The 19,348-nt window shown below is 48.7% G+C and overlaps 1 protein-coding gene across 1 annotated transcript in view; it reads left to right on the top strand.

The window, feature by feature from the left end:
* LOC119384162 (acid phosphatase type 7-like) overlaps positions 1-19,348 on the top strand; it is a 515,431-nt gene that overhangs the window by 304,870 nt on the left and 191,213 nt on the right. Inside the window, 1 exon segment of the mRNA XM_037652450.2 lies at positions 17,037-17,165. Within this exon segment, the coding sequence (XP_037508378.1) occupies positions 17,037-17,165 (129 nt within the window).

The following is a 19,348-nucleotide window of genomic DNA, read 5'->3' as shown; positions in this document are numbered from 1 at the left end:
TCGCACATGAGAGAGTACACTCAATGACGTGCTGCTTCTGAGATCGTGCTCACACCCTTGACACAAAGAATTAAGCCAACTAAAAAATTCGTATTTTTCTTGTGAGAAAACAAGTACTATGACTTTGAAATGAATACTGGTTTGTGCTAGTGGGTAGGAGTACGTGGTACAGTTACTTCCGCTCCTCTGAAGAACGTGTTTTACCTTTGTCCCACTTTCTTAAAGGGACGCTAAAGAGAAACAATGAATTGGTTTAGATTGATAAAGTGTGCTCGGAGAACTCTTGTGTTGTTTATTTCACCACCATAGGTTTACTATTAGAGGAGAAAACCAAGTTAAATGTTTCATTTTTAAATTTCGCGCCGAACTTTGTAATTCGTGACGTAAAACATTTCAAAGAGCATTTAAGGTATTTTGGCGCCACTGGCCCGACGAAATTTCCACAACATCGTTATGTCAAGTCTCTGCCCCCTCAGCGGACAATGTACTTCGCTTTAACCGGTTCCGAAGTACGTGGGCCCAAGCAGGCGCTGTCAAAAAGGCGTGACGTCACGGCAAGTGGTGCGGGAATTCCAAAGTAGCGTCGCCACCTGTATTTTCTTTTTGCGAGTTTTCTCGCTTATTAAGCGTCTTCTCGCAGCAAGCGTGGTGTTTTTGGTATCGTGGAAGACTACTTTATTAATGCGAGAAAAATCGTTTTGCTCTTTAGTGTCCCTTTAGGAGGAGAGCAAGTAACTACATCACCAATCCAATGTTTTTTTTTATGATTGCTTTACCTTTTCCATACTTTCTTTTTTGATACAAAGAAAAAAAACCGTTACGAACCGTTACGGAACGTTTTTTTTTTCGTTCCGGAACAGAAACGAAACGGAACTTTTTGCGGTGAAACGAAACTAAAACCGAAACGAAAAACATTTCGTTCCGACACTCTGGTCACGACACGCTATGGACGTCTGGTACGCCTCCCAGATTTCTATAGTCCCTAAGGGCTCTGCACTCCGCGGGGGGGGGGGGGGGGGGGTGATGCGGCGACACACTACGCACAAACCGGCGCAGCCTCCACCTCGCCACTGCTAGCTCGGCGTGAACACCTTCATACTGCACCACGCCTCCGATAAGGGACAGCGCCACCGCAGCGTCACCGGTGGCTTATGTCACCGACGGCGGCTAGTAAAGCCCAGCTGCCAAGCTCGGAAGTTATCATTCCTTCGCTAACCGTTCGAGCGTAGCGTCGGTATGTTCGCCCCGCTGCTGCTACTACGCTAATAAATGGTCGTTATGTTTTATGTTGGGATGCGTCCCTCCATCGACACGGCATTCCACAAGCGCATTCCGCTTCACCTGTAAATGTTCATCGGTAAGGAACCTCTTCTTAAATATCAATCATTATTCGCATTTTTAAAGGGGTCATGAAGCGCCACTTGGGCTTGTTGAAAAAACACATCCTGCGGAAAGCTACCACGGCTATGAACTGCTCAGCCAAATATTGCAGTCGTGCGCGCCGCACAAAGGTTACAAGCGGAGTGCGAGTTGCTATTTTCTCAGGCGCCCTCTTTTCAAACAGAGGCCGGTTCTCACTCGCGTCGGTGGGCGGGGCGTCTGCCGGTTGACGTCACGTACCTGCTTCTCCGCGTCGCAAAAGACATAGCGTCCTCATTGGCCGATAGCCGACATCAATCGAGAGCGGCGTTCGGATGAGATGCGCTTCTTGCCACGGGGTGCCGCCACTTGCCGGCGCCGCACTCCTCAGTTCACCGTAGCCGCACTCCCGCATGCGAATCACAGCGGGAGAGCGATCGCGTTTCATGACGCACGCTCACGTAACTTATTTCTCCCGTGCCATCCCTTCCTGTGTAGCTTCCAGTGCGCTCGTCGGCACGAGAAAAGAGAGAAAGTGCTGAGAGCGTGCGCCAAATCCCCGTAACTCCGCTCATTCTTGACCGATTCGAGAAATTTTTGCGGCAATCGATTCGGGAGGCACTAAACTCCGATACTGAGGTCATTAGATTATTACTTGCAAAAGCGGTTCATGATCCCTTTAAGAGATGTACACAGTGTTCTTGTTACATTTCCAGGCGAGCCATAGCACTGCCTTATTACAGAGGCTGCTGCCGCGGTAGTCGCACTAGAAAGCACCTGCTACGCGGCTTTCGGGGCTCAAAGGCCTCGAGGAGGCATACATGCTATTTAGGAGTATTTTCATATCATGATCGCTTGCCGTCCATTGAACACCCATAGATATCCCTCCACATGTGACTCATAATTTTATAGTGTATATATATACATATATATAAGGAATGAAGAAAGAAACTACGACTTTCGTTGGTTTGGCACTGTATATTTTCACTAACGTTTCGTCTGGCGGACCAGACTTTGTCAAAGTAACAAGTACATCGCGGTGGGTTTCCTTATAAACACGCTTAAAGTAGATAGATAGTTTCAAAGAACTTATCGATAGCAAGAATGACAACATAAGATAGCGGTCACGCGCAGTCGACATCGATTCATGCGCGCACATTTGGGACGCGTGGCAGCGAAGTCAGGTTACACAGGGAGCATAGATTGCACACGCAGTTGATATGGCATTACACACTAGTGATATGACAGAATTGTTGGATTGCACGTCACATGGAGGAAAAGGCGGGGGGGGGGGGGAAATGACATCAGATCTGCGTTTACCTATTTTTTTCGCAGGAACGTAATCACATGCTAGCATTAAACTGCGAACAGTCTGAAATCGCAAACAGAAAATCTACTCAGCACTAAGGTCAATTTTTACTTTTAACTTCTCCTGAAGTACGCTTCAAACACATCAAGGTTAATACGAGAAGAAACTAAAAAAACTAAAAAACAGCACAGACACCGTACATGATGCACACAACTCAGTACGTATGCACGTAGTCTGGTGCGAAAGCTGAAAAATAGTGGGTGATTACCAACGTAACCGTAGAAGAAACACGAGCGATATTAGAAACAGAGCTGCCTATCCCGTTGAAGACCAGGTTATGATTAACAGTGCTTAGTGGGAACGCTTGTAAGTGTGCCTATGCTTTCGTTGATACCGGATGAGACAGTGTTAAACTTATAGATTAGGTAAGACTCGCGGGCTTCGCGATCATGATGAGAACGAAAGCCTGACTCAAGTATAGTGGCCCGAATATTTTCAAAAGAATGCCCAGGTAAACGAATGTGTTTTGATAATGGTAGGCTAGGAAGCTTATTGGAATGCGATCTATGGTTGTTAAAGCGTATTCTAAATGAAGTTTCCGTTTGGCCAATGTACTGTTCTTTGCAGACGGTACACTCAAGCATGTATATAACGTTAGAACTATCAATTAAATGAACCTCGAATGTTAAGGGAGAAGTCTGAAAACGTGCTATTGGCTTTCTGTGTCGTTTGCATATGTACGCACACCTTGCAACGTGCTTTGTTGCAGGGTGCACAGCCAGTTATTTCGGGCTTATTTACTTTCGATGACGTTAATAAATCCCGGAGATTTTTAGACCGTCGGTACACAACGCGAGGTGGTTCAGGAAAAATATCCTTGCCCATATCCACTACAATATCCTTGCCCGAAGCGAACATCTCAAGAGTATTTTTCCTGAACCACCTCGCGTTGTGTACCGACGGTCTAAAAATCTCCGGGATTTATTAACGTCATCGAAAGTAAATAAGCCCGAAATAACTGGCTGTGCACCCTGCAACAAAGCACGTTGCAAGGTGTGCGTACATATGCAAACGACACAGAAAGCCAATAGCACGTTTTCAGACTTCTCCCTTAACATTCGAGGTTCATTTAATTGCGATAGTTCTAACGTTATATACATGCTTGAGTGTACCGTCTGCAAAGAACAGTACATTGGCCAAACGGAAACTTCATTTAGAATACGCTTTAACAACCATAGATCGCATTCCAATAAGCTTCCTAGCCTACCATTATCAAAACACATTCGTTTACCTGGGCATTCTTTTGAAAATATTCGGGCCACTATACTTGAGTCAGGCTTTCGTTCTCATCATGATCGCGAAGCCCGCGAGTCTTACCTAATCTATAAGTTTAACACCGTCTCATCCGGTATCAACGAAAGCATAGGCACACTTACAAGCGTTCCCACTAAGCACTGTTAATCATAACCTGGTCTTCAACGGGATAGGCAGCTCTTGTTTCTAATATCGCTCGTGTTTCTTCTACGGTTACGTTGGTAATCACCCACTATTTTTCGGCTTTCGTACCAGACTATGTGCATACGTACTGAGTTGTGTGCATCATGTACGGTGTCTGTGCTGTTTTTTAGTTTTTTAGTTTCTTCTCGTATTAACCTTGATGTGTTTGAAGCGTACTTCAGGAGAAGTTAAAAGTAAAAATTGACCTTAGTGCTGAGTAGATTTTCTGTTTGCGATTTCAGACTGTTCGCAGTTTAATGCTAGCATGTGATTACGTTCCTGCGAAAAAAATAGGTAAAGCGCAGATCTGATGTCATTTCCCCCCCCCGCCTTTTCCTCCATGTGACGTGCAATCCAACAATTCTGTCATATCACTAGTGTGTAATGCCATATCAACTGCGTGTGCAATCTATGCTACCCTGTGTAACCTGACTTCGCTGCCACGAGTCCCAAATGTGCGCGCATGAATCCATGTCGACTGCGCGTGACCGCTATCTTATGTTGTCATTCTTGCTATCGATAAGTTCTTTGAAACTATCTATCTACTTTAAGCGTGTTTATAAGGAAACCCACCGCGATGTACTTGTTACTTTGACAAAGTCTGGTCCACCAGACGAAACGTTAGTGAAAATATACAGTGCCCAACCAACGAAAGTCGTTGTTTCTTTCTTCATTCCTTATTCTATCGGGGTCCGCGTGATTCTTTTCCCACATATATATATATATATATATATATATATATATATATATATATATATATATATATATATATATATATATATATATATATATATATATATGTGACGTATGAAGCCATGGTAGGAGAAGCCGAGGATGAAGAAGTGCGCGTGAATGGAATAAAAGTATGGCGTCTGTGCCGCTGGACGTCTCCCATTCATAGCGTCACACAAGTCGACAGGATGGAGACCTGGCAGCCGACTCAACAGCCGCACATCACCAGCAAAGCCATCAGCAAGACACGTTGACCGCATGCAGACCACCGAAGCAGATCCTGCTGCACACAGCGACCAGCATCATGACCGAACCATCGGCTGACCTTGACATCCCCAAGTACACCGGATCAGCGGACGATGGACCCGTGCAGGAGTGGTTCGACCTATTCGAGCTCCACGCTACCGCTGCATCATGGTCGGAAAGGGAGATGGTCACCAACTTCAATGACTACGTCACCGGTGAGGCATTCCGATTTTACCTCACACACATATTTCAAAACAACGAGTCATGGAAAAAGATCAAAGAAGAGATGATTACCCGTTTTAATGACTACGACAAATACTTGCTTATAAACAACCATGTGGAGACAATCGCACTCAGTCGTCACAGTCAAAAGCAGTCTTCACGCATCCGAACACCAAGCATGAATTCTCGATTCCCCACAGACAGATTAAAGCATCCGCTCACTGAAAGGCATGGAGGTCTTCCACGGAGACTCAATCTTCCACCGGGCTTTGATACTGAACGAAAATCAGCCTTTTCTACGTCGTCATTGAACCATAGGACTCATGCAACTGAACCACCTTATGCACTCTGCTCCCCGTATCGCACACTTCACCCACCACCTGGTTTTGCATCATGTGGATCTCCAGTTGCTCCCAACGTTCACCTCACACCTCACAAGCTCGCTACGGTCGGGTTAGAGCTGAGGAACTGTGAAGATACTCGACCAAGCCACGTCCCTTCCGTACAGATTCATGCGTCAGAACAGCGTCGCTCGGTAGGTGCGCATAGAGACAACCTTTCGCAATCGGAGTCTGACCAAGCTACGCCTGTTACGGCATCACCGTCAAGTCCACACCCACCCGAGAGTCGAAACAACACAGAAAGCTCAGAGGCATCAAACGTCGAACGTTGCCGGCTGCCACAGGCGTCTGTAATTAACGGCGTTGCAGCAGCCTCTGAAGAGCTCGCACCAACTTCACTGCCCGAAAAGCATAGCACCAGCTACCTAGTGGACACTACATCAAGTTGCCACGAAAATCAACGCCATGCTTCAAAAGGGCTGTCGCTTCAGCAATTTCTGCAGCATCATCAGCAAGGCCTACCCAAGCAAATCGACCAAATTAAGGGACAGCAACTGGCACTCCGGCAAGGACAACTACAAATATCAGAAGCACAATCGGAAAGACGTTTGAAAGCGAGCCAACTGAAGCGAAGACAACTTCAAGATGCCTCGCTCAAGACAAAGAAACCATCAAATTCAAGACAACTTCACCGAAAGGAACGTCGTCAGAGACGCCTTCAATGTCAGGCATCAAGACTGTGCCTACGAGCCAACCATGTGAGACAACATCACAACAAACGACGAAACCGGCAGAAAACAACCAAGTTTTCTTCTGAAAGAACACGGCCATCGCCCCATCACCCTCGTTCAACGGATAGAATAAGTAGAAGCACCGCATGTGTAACGGTCACGACAAACGGACGCCGACGACATCCGAGCTGCCGGCGTTACAAAGTGTTCCAATATGATTCACTTGTGACATGTCTAACAACTGTGTTGAGATCAGTGTCCATGTGCAAGGCATGCTTGTGTCCTCCAGAACGCAACAGCCAGCCTCGACCACCAGAGCTCTTCTCAACATCATCGGACTGCTGCACTCTGCCTTGAAGTTTTCTGCAAGTTTACGGAACTACATTGGGGCACGGAACGATTTGTGCATTTTGAGATTTGTCACTTCTAAGCCTCTCCTTGTTTCCTTTTCGTTCTTTGTAACTCACGCCTTTTTTCGGGGGGAGGGGGAATCATGTGACGTATGAAGCCATGGTAGGAGAAGCCGAGGATGAAGAAGTGCGCGTGAATGGAATAAAAGTATGGCGTCTGTGCCGCTGGACGTCTCCCATTCATAGCGTCACACATATATATATATATATATATTGTAAAAGAAGAGAAGAGAGACAACGCCCTTGCTGCAGGCCGGCTGTTCTTATTCTCTACTTCGCCCTAGCCCCCCGCGCGCCAGAGCCTCGGTGCCGCTCTTCGTCATCACACTCGGCCATGACTGCGACTCGCGGACCAGCCGACAATGTCTCTGGTGGGCGGTGTTGGCTACATCGCGGTGGTCGGGTTACACAACGCTGCAACTTGTTTGGGAGACCTGCCCGAAGTGCCTCTGGTGGGCGACACTGGTCGAATCGCTGTGGCCGGTCTCGACCACGCTGGGGCTTAGCCTGAAACTTTGCCGATGCTGTCCTTGAAGGTTGGTCTCGGCCATACTGCGACATTGCACGGGAAGCTGGCTCGTTTGTCTCTGGTTGACGAAATTGGCTCTTTCGCGGTAATCGAAGTTGCCTGCGGCTTGGCTCGTCGATCTGCCGTAAGTGGGTCTGGTGGGCGACCCTGGCTGTGATGCAGCGGTCGTCGCACGCCAAGCAGACAATCGTTGTGCCGCCTCAGCTTGACGCTCTGGTCTTTATCCGCGTTTGCGTGCGGAGCCAGCGAACACTTGCGCAACGCAGAACGCGTGCGAACTCGGACAGGCAGCGGGACGGGATCGTCGTGATTCGACAGAGCAGCCTCTCCCTCACTGTGACCGTACTCTTTTGCTCTGCTGTGACTGTCCGAACGATCAGTGGTGAGTCCTGTAGCGACGAGAACAGCTTCGTCGTGATCTGCGCGGCGTTCAGGCGGTACGCCGGTAGTCATAACGAAGTGCGTCACGTCATCAGCAGGCTCGCACGCCATGTAGCCTGAACTGTCGATGCCGACACCGTCTGCATCGATAGGCCCGGCCATGTTGTCGTCAGGAGATCTTGACAAAACGGCCAGATGTTCGACGATTATGACTTCGTTTGCATTGCCTTCTGCAAGTGAAACGCTCGCACACTCGGCCAATGACTGCCGCGATTTTTGGGGCTGTTCCAAGTGAGGGAAGAGTCTGGAGTGGCGGTTCGTCCATTGTTTCCAACTTGTTGCGAGGAAACTGACGTCCCACAGCAGGCCGACGGCTGCGTGCGCTCTAGTGCTGACCAGTTTAGAGGCCGCGTCGGCGGCCGCTGTGAATGGGATGTGGTCTCGGCGTCTATACGGGATGGTATGGTGTCAGATACTGAGGCAGGAAGTGGTGCGCCTGGTTTCTGAGGTATGTGTGTACCAGGAGAGGTTGTCAAACTGCCCGCCGGTGAGCTACAATGCACAGTTGCAGCTTCGAGGTGGTTCTCCTCCTGAGCTCCATCCCCGGTAGAAGTCAGGTCGGACTCGGTGCTCGTATAGGGATGATAAAGACTCCTTCCAAAACCAGCTGTGAGCTTGTAGCTCGCCCCGCCACGGTGGTCTAGTGGTTATGGCGCTCGACTGCTAACTCTAATGTCGCGGGATCGAATCCTGGCCGCGGCTGCTGCATTTTCGATAGAGGCGAAAACGTGTGAGGCCCTTGTACTTGAATTTAGGTACACGTTAAAGAACCCCAAGTGGTCGAAATTTCCGGAGCCCTCCACTTGGAGTCTCTCATAATCATATCGTGGTTTTGGGACGTTAAACCCCAGATAATATTATTAGCTTGTTGCTCCATTCCGCCCAGGACTGCTGCTGCACGCCTTCCTATCGATGCCTTCTGTTGGTCCGTCCACGCCTCGCGAGCTCCAAGAGCGTTGACGGTGGCCCCCCAATTGTCGGCGTCGTCTTGGAAGCCGCGGGATTCCGGTAGTTCGTAGGCAGCCGGTGATGGTGCTACGGTAGGCGAAACTCCGGAGCATGAAGACGCCAACCAGCCGAGTTGGTATGAGAGCTCCGTGAGGGCATACCGCAGCTCTCTGCGGCTATCGGGTGAGCTCTCTTCATGGTCTTGCGAGGCGGCGGCGGCCAACGCGGCATTGAGCGACTGCAGTGCTGTCAAGGCGGCAGGACACAGCACGGAGATTGACACTGCCAAGGCGTTCACCGTGACTCGGAGTCGCGCGATGGTGGCGGAGAGCTCGGCGGTGCTCTCGGGCGATCCACGCGTGGAGCCAGTGGTGACGTCCGAGGAGTAGGACACGATCAGCGTACTCACAGAGGAGGGACCCTTGTCCGAGGGAGCTTGGACAGCACCCCTAAGCGGCTCGGGTGCCGATGGAGTACTGAGTAAGCCGTTGTCGCTGCGGGAAGGGTGGATGGCTATCCCGGGCAACGGTAGGGCGTGTACTGTCTTGGCGGCGCCGGGGTAAGCCTGCCCTTGAGCGACCGACTAGGCCTGGACGCCGTCCTTGAATGGTGGCTCAGGTGCTTCCGGCAGTAGTAGCGAGACGGGCTGCATAATCGTTCCTTGGAGGGAAGGTCCGTAGCGCCGATGAGCCACGAGGACGCACTTACGGTTTATAGCTCGTAGACTGCGCCATTGTAGAAGAAGAGAACAGAGGCAACGCCCTTGCTGCAGGTCGGCTGTTCCTATTCTCTACTTCATCTTTCTCTACTTTGCCCTAGCCCCGGTGCCGGTTTTCGTCATCACAATATATATATATATATATATATATATATATATATATATATATATATATATATATATATATATATATATATATATATAGTATGAACTGCAGTAGGGTACGAATTTGGGCTGGTTGGTGCATGACTTCAAGTAGAAAGCAGCGCTATGAGACGGGACAAAGAAAGGACACAAACACGGCGCTGACTATCAACCAAATGTGCTTTATTCCACCAGTCCGCATATTTATACTCCACCATGACTAAAGAAAGCATAACAAAAAAGCAGAAAAAAAACCCGGTGAGCCTGCGCAAAGGCAAGAAATTGTTAACTCGACAGAAAAGTTATCTCCTTCGGAAGCAGCGAAATCGAGGGGAGGCTAACACATGCCTCGCCGCCTTTATAAATGTGATACGCTTCAGAAACGAGACGCGCACGTTCGTCATAGTACTTTGATAGGAAACTCTAATCTTTAAAAGATGGCTGGCAGCCGCATTCATTGCAATGAATGGACAGTTGACTCTCTTTTTCTTGTTTAGAGACCTTGTTCGCGTGCTCTCGCAAGCGGTCATTAGCACACCGGCCAGTCTGACCAATATAGTAACGCCCGCAGGAAAGAGGAATCTTGTACACAACAGAATCGCAACATTCAACAAACTTTTGCCGGTGCTTCTTACTACATCATTCCGTCTTGTTTTCTCTGTTTACCTGCTGACACAGGCTACCAAGTTTATTTTTGGCAGAGAATAACAACCTTACCCCAGCCCTACTGACCACCTTTTTAAGATTATGTGCCACCTGGTGCACATACGGAATGACTGTAACTGGTTGCTGGGGGTGTGTCGGTGATTGCACAGCTGTTGAGACCCTGTTCTTAAAGCTAGAAAGGAGGCTTTCTGTGATGCCGGTGAATACAGTTTCCGGGAAACCTGCCAGCTTCAAACGTGCTAATTGACAGGAAAAACTCTCCTCGACCTGGTGGTCACAGGACCTCTCAAGCGCCGCCTTCATGCAGGCCCTGGCAATGCCGCGCTTCACAATCTTCGAGTGCGCGGAAGAAAAAGGGAGAAGGCTCTTTTGCGACCTAGGCGCATAACCCCAACAAACATGGTTGTTGAGAACGAGAGTTCCAAGTCCAAGAAGCGTAGCCTATTGTCTGAGGGATGCTCAGTGGTCAACTCAAGTGGACTTAGTTCCGTGAGGAATATGTCAGAAATTCCAGCAGCAGGCTGTACGTCACGAGGGTTAGTACAATATAAAACTAAGAAGTCGTCCACGTACCGCATCACCTTTACCACGTTAGTCTGTCTAAGCTTGCTGTCAAGATTACGGTCATAGCGGGCTAGTAAGATGTCGCTGAGAGCAGGGGCGATGCATGAGCCAATGCAGACTCCTTTTTGCTGAATGAAAAGCTTATCGTCAAAACTTATAAAGGTGGATTGCATGTAAAACTTTAAGAACTCTAAAAATTTGTCGACAGTGATTCCACATGCATTCTGAAACTTAACAACACCGTATCCGTCAATGCAATTACTAACTTCGGCACACACATCATTCTCAGGCAACGAGTAGTATAAGTCCTTGATGTCGACTGAAAAGGCACGCACACCCACTGGGCAGTCATCTCGGAGATAGGCAGAAACAGTACCTGGGCTCCTTATGAGGTAGGGGTCGTCGATGTCAAGTAGGCACAAGAACCTTTGCAGGAACGCACCAACTTCTCGCTGCCAGGTACCGCACTCGGAGACGATGGCCCGGAACGGGCAAAGTTCTTTGTGAGTCTTGGCGCTGAAAAAAGCTGAAAGACTGGTTCTTTGCAGGCCTTCACGGATGATGCTAATTTGGCAAGTCCAGCTCTTTCGCACAGCTGAACTGCCCTAGTTTTCACTTTCGTGTGGACCACTCTTTTCGCTTCGTGGAAGTTGCTGTTAATGGCCGCTTCTGCCTTTTCCTTGTACACACCACGAGGCACCACGACGAATCCTCCCACGATGAATCCTCCCGCGTCTCGTTTCTGAAGCGTATCACATTTGTAAAGGCGGCGAGGCATGTGTTAGCCTCCCCTCGATTTCACTGCTTCCGAAGGAGATAACGTTTCTTTCGAGTTAAGAATTTCTTGCCTTTGCGCAGGCTGACAGGGTTTTTTCTGCTTTTTTGTTATGCTTTCTTTAGTCATGGTAGAGTATGTGGAGATAGGTTTGCACTAGGCTTACCTACGAGCGCGACCGTGTAGGGACGCGACGTTCTCAACTGCCGCTGCGTGCGACGACGCTGCGGCCGGGTTCGTCGTTTTCTCCGACACGGCGCAGAAACCACGCACGAGGCAGGGTAACAACAACGGGTTTATTAACCCAAGATGCAGCACAGTGCGACACTCACGGGCTTGCAGGCCGTATAGGGAACTCCGCAAGACCGAGCAAGTACGCTTGCCTACGGCGCCACGACTCACGCACAAGGGCCGAAGTCGAACGCACGAACGAGAAGCCGCCTGCTCAGCAGCGCGTCAACCTCTCGTCAAGGCCTGAGAGCATCTGACGCGGGCAAGCCCGCGCCAGACAGAAGCGAGCTGAACGGTGAAGGGGGTTGTCACTGGCGGCCAATGACAGGCGTTGCTCAGTGACGTAAGCTAGCTTGGTGGCGTGAGCATGTGAGCATGTCGAGGCATGCCCGGACGCGTGCCCGCGCGCCGGGAAGCTGACGCATGGCTCGCACCAGACAAAGAGTCCTGGCGCTGCCGCCGTGGTCTGCCGATTAACGGCGGTTCCCGGCGCTCGAGCCGCGCGGGGCCAACACGCGCGCTAGCTGGGGAACGAGGCGCCAAAGGGAAGGGCGCGCTCGATTCCCACAAGTATAAATATGCGGACTGGTGGAATAAAGCACATCTAGTTGATAGTCAGCGCCGTGTTTGTGCCTTTTCTTTGTCCCGTCTCGTAGCGCTGTTTTCTACTTGAAGTCATGCACCAACCAGCCCAAATTCTTACCCTACTGCAGTTCATTTCTTCTACATCGGGCTCTTTTTCTTTGTTCACGCCTTTCTTGTGTTTCCGTTCTTCTGTCGTTTGCATCAATCTGCTCGCCACTGCAACTTGTAGAGCTCGCCTCTACACGTACTCGCTCAAGCATTCCTACCTGCCGCCTGAATTTGCCTGTCTTTTCGGGGCTCTGAAGCCTTCAGAAGGCCATGTCAAAAGAATGTGCCGCATTTTGCGATCAGAGGCATTTCGACAGGTTCGCTTCTTCACGGACTGCCTGCAGACTGTGAACTACAGTGAAATGTCTTCACCCAGTGCCCAAAGGAGGTTTTTAGGAGACTTGCGTTTGGCGTCTCAGACTGCTGACTTCCTTTGTGGCAACCTGGCCGTTCGTCTGCCTGGGAGCAAACGTGAGAATTCAGAGCAAGGTAAAGATGTCAAGGTTCTCGGGGATGCCTCAGTTCCGAAGAATGTGGCGGATCTTCTCAAACTCGGGCCAAAATTCTGTGAGCACCCTGATTTGGACAAGACGGAACTACTCAGCCTCGTCAGAACAGCTGCTGGTAAAGCAAAGACGGATGAAGTTGACCGGTGCATCAGGGAAGGAGTGGACTGCCTGCCTCAGCGGGTTAAGAAAGGCAATACGGTTAAGCTCCGCTCAGCGGTTGCTGTCCTCAGGGATGCCGGCCTGAAACTGCTCCTGTCTGATAAAGAGGGAGGATTCGTCGTGGTGCCTCGTGCTGTGTACAAGGAAAAGGCAGAAGCGGCCATTAACAGCAACTTCCACGAAGCGAAAGGAGTGGTCCACACGAAAGTGAAAACTAGGGCAGTTCAGCTGTGCGAAAGAGCTGGACTTGCCAAATTGGCATCATCCGTGAAGGCCTGCAAAGGAACCAGCCTTTCAGCTTTTTTCAGCGCCAAGACTCACAAAGAACTTTGCCCGTTCCGGGCCATCGTCTCCGAGTGCGGTACCTGGCAGCGAGAAGTTGGTGCGTTCCTGCAAAGGTTCTTGTGCCTACTTGACATCGACGACCCCTACCTCATAAGGAGCCCAGGTGCTGTTTCTGCCTATCTCCGAGATGACTGCCCAGTGGGTGTGCGTGCCTTTTCAGTCGACATCAAGGAATTATACTACTCGTTGCCTCAGAATGATGTGTGTGCCGAAGTTAGTAATTTGCATTGACGGATACGGTGTTGTTAAGTTTCAGAATGCATGTGGAAACACTGTCGACAAATTTTTAGAGTTCTTAAAATTTTACATGCAATCCACCTTTACAAGATTTGACGATAAGCTTTTCATTCAGCAAAAAGGAGTCAGCATTGGCTCATGCAGCGCCCCTGCTCTCAGCGACACCTTACTAGCCCGCTATGACCGTAATCTTGACAGCAAGCTTAGACAGACTAACGTGGTAGAGGTGATGCGGTACGTGGACGACTTCTTAGTTTTATATTGTAGTAACCTTCGTGACGTACAGCCTGCTGCTGGAATTTCTGACATATTCCTCACGGAATTAAGTCCACTTGAGTTGACCACTGAGCATCCCTTAGACAATAGGCTACGCTTCTTGGACTTGGAACTCTCGTTCTCAAACAACCATGTTTGTTGGGGTTATGCGCCTAGGTCGCAGAAGAGCCTTCTCCCTTTTTCGTCCGCGCACTCGAAGATTGTGAAGCGCGGCATTGCCAGGGCCTGCATGAAGGCGGCGCTTGAGAGGTCCTGTGACCACCAGGTCGAGGAGAGTTTTTCCTGTCAATTAGCACGTTTGAAGCTGGCAGGTTTCCCGGAAACTGTATTGACCAGCATCGCAGAAAGCCTCCTTTCTAGCTTTAAGAACAGGGTCTCAACAGCTGTGGAATCACCGACACACCCCCAGCAACCAGTTGCAGTCATTCCGTATGTGCACCAGGTGGCACATAATCTTAAAAAGGTGGTCAGTAGGGCTGGGGTGAGGTTGTTATTCTCTGCCAAAAATAAACTTGGTAGCCTGTGTCAGCAGGTAAACAGAGAAACCAAGACGAAAAGATGTAGTAAGAAGCCCCGGCAAAAGTTTGTTGAATGCTGCGATTCTGTTGTGTACAAGATTCCTCTTTCCTGCGGGCGTTACTATATTGGTCAGACTGGCCGGTGTGCTAATGACCGCTTCCGAGAGCACGCGAACAAGGTCTCTAAACAAGCAAAAGAGAGTCAACTGTCCATTCATTGCAATGAATGCGGCTGCCAGCCATCTTTTAAAGATTCGAGTTTCCTATCAAAATACTATGACGAACGTGCGCGTCTCGTTTCTGAAGCGTATCACATTTGTGAAGGCGGCGAGGCATGTGTTAGCCTCTCCTCGATTTCACTGCTTCCGAAGGAGATAACTTTTCTGTCGAGTTAAGAATTTCTTGCCTCTGTGCAGGCTGACCGGGTTTTTTTCTGCTTTTTTGTTATGCTCTCTTTAGTCATGTTGGAGTATACATATGCGGACTGGTGGAATAAAGCACATTTGGTTGATAGTCAGCGCCGTGTTTGTGCCCTTTCTTTGTCCCGTCTCGTAGAGCTGTTTTCTACTTGAAATATATAATATTTTACGTATTCGTACAGCGCGTGTTTTAGGCCACTGTACAGCCGTAATGATATCATCGCAAGTCATCAGTCATCGTAAAGACCACTATCAGTCATGGCGCTATTTGGCCACGCTGGGCCCTTGCGCCTTTAAAATACCATATCATCATCATCGGCTTCCCTTTTTCCGCCTTTTCTTTGTGAGGCACTGAAAGGCACCTAGATTTTACCCATCTGACAAACTTCTCGTCAACAGAACCCAGCTGGTTATCAGGGAACCCAGCGGCTTTTAGTCTATTGATTATTGGTCTACCACAATGGGTACAGGATTTTGGGAGGGCAGACTTGATACATCAAAGCGCTACGCTATTTTTAGCAGTTTTTGAGTGAGCCGATCCATACATGAGGAGTGGCTTAGTAGACTAACTAGGGAAAGAACCCCAACATACATGTGGGGAGGAGAGCCACAGGTCAAGAAATTGCCATTCTTTTTCCTTGCGAAGCTCTACAGTTAACTTCAAGCGAGAGTCACACTCCTTAAAAACTTTCAGGACGTCAGTGCACACTCTGTGGTGGTCTTGCCTATGCAGTGAAAATATATAATCATCCACATACCAAAAGGCACGCTTGTGAAGCCCATGAAGTTTTTTTCCAACAGCCGGTCCACTCTACTAAGAAAAATGTCACACAGAGTGGGAGCTACTCTGGAGCCTATGCAAACTCCCGCCTTCTGTACAAGAAGTTCGTTGTGCCATCTTACAAAGGTGGCGCTGAGGTAGAAGAACAACAGCTCCAAATACCCTCGAAATGAAACACCGCACCTGGTTCTAAATCTCATTTCGTCATTACCCTCAGTATTGCATAACTTGACACTTTGCATCAGTTTGTGCTGCGGAAGCGAGTAACAAACATCCTCAATATGAACACTAAATCCATAACACATGCCATGGTTATCATTTTTCAAGACCTCGACAAGACCTTCGGAATTAAGCACACGGAAAGGTCCCTGAATGGACAGCGAGGAGACATGGCGCTGCAGAACACCAGAGACAATATGCTGCCAGGTCCCCTTTCCGATACAATGACTGGGAAAGGCATATGCGCTTTGTGGGTTTTAACTGAGCAAAAAATCTCAAGATGTAGGCCTTTTTCACTCTTCACTACCAACGAAAGGCCGCGAAGGTTAGGCTCATCCAAAAGCTCGCGCGGCTGTTCCCTAACTTTCTCTTCTTTTACCGACACCTGTTTAAAATTCTTATCCAGCGCATCTGAACCCTTCCTTAAAAATAGAGCTTCCGGCAAAACAACAAAGAAGCCTTCATTTTCAGAAGTTGACGCACGCAAGTAATTCGATGCTAAGTAGCCGACCACATGTGTCAAAACAGCCCGCGTTGTGAAGGGGAGAGCACGCGTCGTCCACTCCCTTTCGTTTTCTGTGTTGTGGTTTTCCGCGCTTTCTTGAAAGCGTTAAAGAGCTCGTTGCGCGGAATCTTCGGTGTTGACGTCATTGGTTGTGAGCTACACATCAACGTTTTCTGAGAGCGAAAACTTGACATTGATGCAAATAAGAAAAATGATGGGTCCGACCCGGAAAAGCTTGTTTTTTATACCCACTGGCTAAAAGAAAAAAAGCGTGCAAAAAACATGCGCGGACGAAAAACTAGTGCCTGCAGAACAGTCATGCGTGAATTTGCGATGTGCGGTTGCAAGGTGCAGAATCGCTGACTCGGGGCTTTGAACGCAAGCGCAGCAGGCAATTCTTTTTGTTTGCGGTGCATCAGATTAAGTTTTGTGTTTAGAAAGTGCACGTTCTGCATGATTGCATATGGTCGAAAGCAATTGCATAGTGTAGGTTATCCTCGGCAATTTTTTATACGTGCGTGAAACATAATGTCTTGAGCCTTTTAAGGAATGCTAGACCGATGTATGCGCAGGTTCGTAAAGGAATCCCTTTGGTACACCTGTACGGACTCGAAGACCTCTTCCACAAATATGGAGTCGACCTCGAGTTCTGGGCCCATGAACACTCGTACGAGCGTCTTTGGCCAGTCTACGATCGCCAGGTAGGCCTCACATATCTTACATCGATCTGCCACTTAGACATGCCAAGAAAAAAGGCGTGTATATCTATATATATCCTATACTTACAGCCGGAGACGACACCACACAGAAAAAGGCACATATTACACGCAGACTGACAGCTTAAATGTTATTGAAGCCAGCAAGCTTTTTGATGCCCACTGGTTACCAGAAAAAAACATGCAAGAAACATGCGCGGACGAAACATTAGTGCCTGCAACCAGTCATGCGTGAAGTTTTGCGGTCAAGGTCCTTGATTTCGTTTTGTGCTACAAAGGGTGCGCTTACACGAATGCCCTCCAATCTAGCAATCACATGCGGCTCCTGTATCTCTCATCGCCATGTAGTGCGTATGCGGACAATGGTAAAGCGAAGACGACAAGCACGGCCGGACTAGAAAGGCGCGTTCCGGAACACTCGGGCGTCTTTGCAGCCCGGCCGTCGACGAAGTCACCAGGACGCTTTTGAGACACAGTAACACAAACAAACGGAAGTGAAGGGCGACGCGAGAAACCCTCGTGACGAGGCCCAGAAAATCGTGCTCAGAGTCCAGCCTTTACTGTGGTGGGTAGCATAACAGCGGCAACGGTGACTCAGTGGTAGTGGCGCTTGCATAGACGGCGTTGTCTAGTTGATTCGCTGATCGTGCCACAAACGTTGCGACTCTGACTCGATCGAACGAGGTGAAGTGATGGCCGCTGCCACCAAATGTAACGGACTATATGCAGGGTGTCCCACATATCCTCACACAGAAGAACGCCCTTACGCGAAGCACACCTAGTGCATATTGTTCCCAGTACACTGTAGTACCCACTACTCTTTTTTCGTTGGTAAGGTTTAGTTAAATAATCCTAATTATGTTTCTAACTCGACAAGTACTCAAAATAATCATTAAAATGTCAATGAGGCATAACTGCAATGTTCTAATGGCATATAACTGCGCTATTTTCGGCAACGTACTTAATTGCGTGCTCTTTTTTTACAGCGAAAGCTGTTATGAGATCACTTCAGCGGCCGTTTTTGGCGCCGTAGTTGTCCGCCGCCGCCGCCGCCGCCGGTGTCCGTAACCAGTATCGCTCGAAATAAGAAAAAAAACGAAATAACAAAAAAATTCCAGGATGAAACGAGGTTCGAACCTGGGGCTTCCGCGTGGGAGCCCAGTATTCAACCTCTGAGCCATGCCGGTGCTTGAAACTGCTTTGCAAAAAGGTCCTATACAGGCTTCATGTCGAGAAGGAACCGCATTAACATTTGAATATAGCATGGTAGAAGAGTAAAATAAACACCAAGCGTCACAAAAGGCGAATTCTGTAAGCAGGCGTCACACAATGCGAATTGCGCAACGAGTCGCTTGTTGAATGCTTGCAACCCATTACAAAGGGCTCCGCCATAATTCTTCATCGTCATCAGGCGCAGCATCAACAAAGTGCGCGTAATGCCTTACATGCGTTTAGCAGGTACCACGGCTCTCCGTAGGATGAAGAAAAATGGCATAGTTACGATGATTTATATTTATATGAAAAATTACGATGATTTATAGCGTAGTGGCTTCCTCGCAAGTGAACTTGTATTGGTTGTCAAGGAAGCCCATAAGCGCATGATCCATTTTCTCGGGGTCTCAGTAAAGTTCTTCGCCCCCCCCCACCTCTCTCTTCCACGTCAACATATGGTATACAGATGGCGGGAGAGGGAAATAGTGACCGAGCGTCACCCAATGCAAATTACATAACTGGTGGACCGTTTAAAGCTTCCAACCCACTACAAAGGGCTGAGCCATAATTCTTCATCGTCATCATTCGTAGCGTCAACAAAGTGCACATAATGCCTTCCAGACGTGTAGCTGGTACCTTGCTTCTCCGCAGAATGAGAAATAATGGCTTAGTAGGTGCTTCCCAACTTCACAAAAATTGTGATTTATGGCGTAGTGGGTACCTTGCTAGTGTACTTGTATTAGTAGCTCCAAGAGAGTTTAGAACTGTCTGAAGAAATGCCGCTCTTCCAGCTTTCGCTGTGACTGTGCTGCGCTTTCCGCGCAGGCCTGGCGTTTTTTTTTTTTTTTGGCTCATAAAAAAGCACGGGAAATATGAAAAATAGAAAAAATATGAAACGCTATGAGTAGAAGCTTGTGATTGTGCCGCGCTCGAAGTACACCGCCGCGGCAACAGCT

This window comes from Rhipicephalus sanguineus, chromosome 2, assembly GCF_013339695.2.
Source record: "Rhipicephalus sanguineus isolate Rsan-2018 chromosome 2, BIME_Rsan_1.4, whole genome shotgun sequence".
In the NCBI taxonomy this organism is placed as follows: Eukaryota; Metazoa; Arthropoda; class Arachnida; order Ixodida; family Ixodidae; genus Rhipicephalus; species Rhipicephalus sanguineus.
The sequence above is the reverse complement of the archived record's forward strand: the minus strand, read 5'-3'. Positions and strand labels throughout refer to the sequence as shown.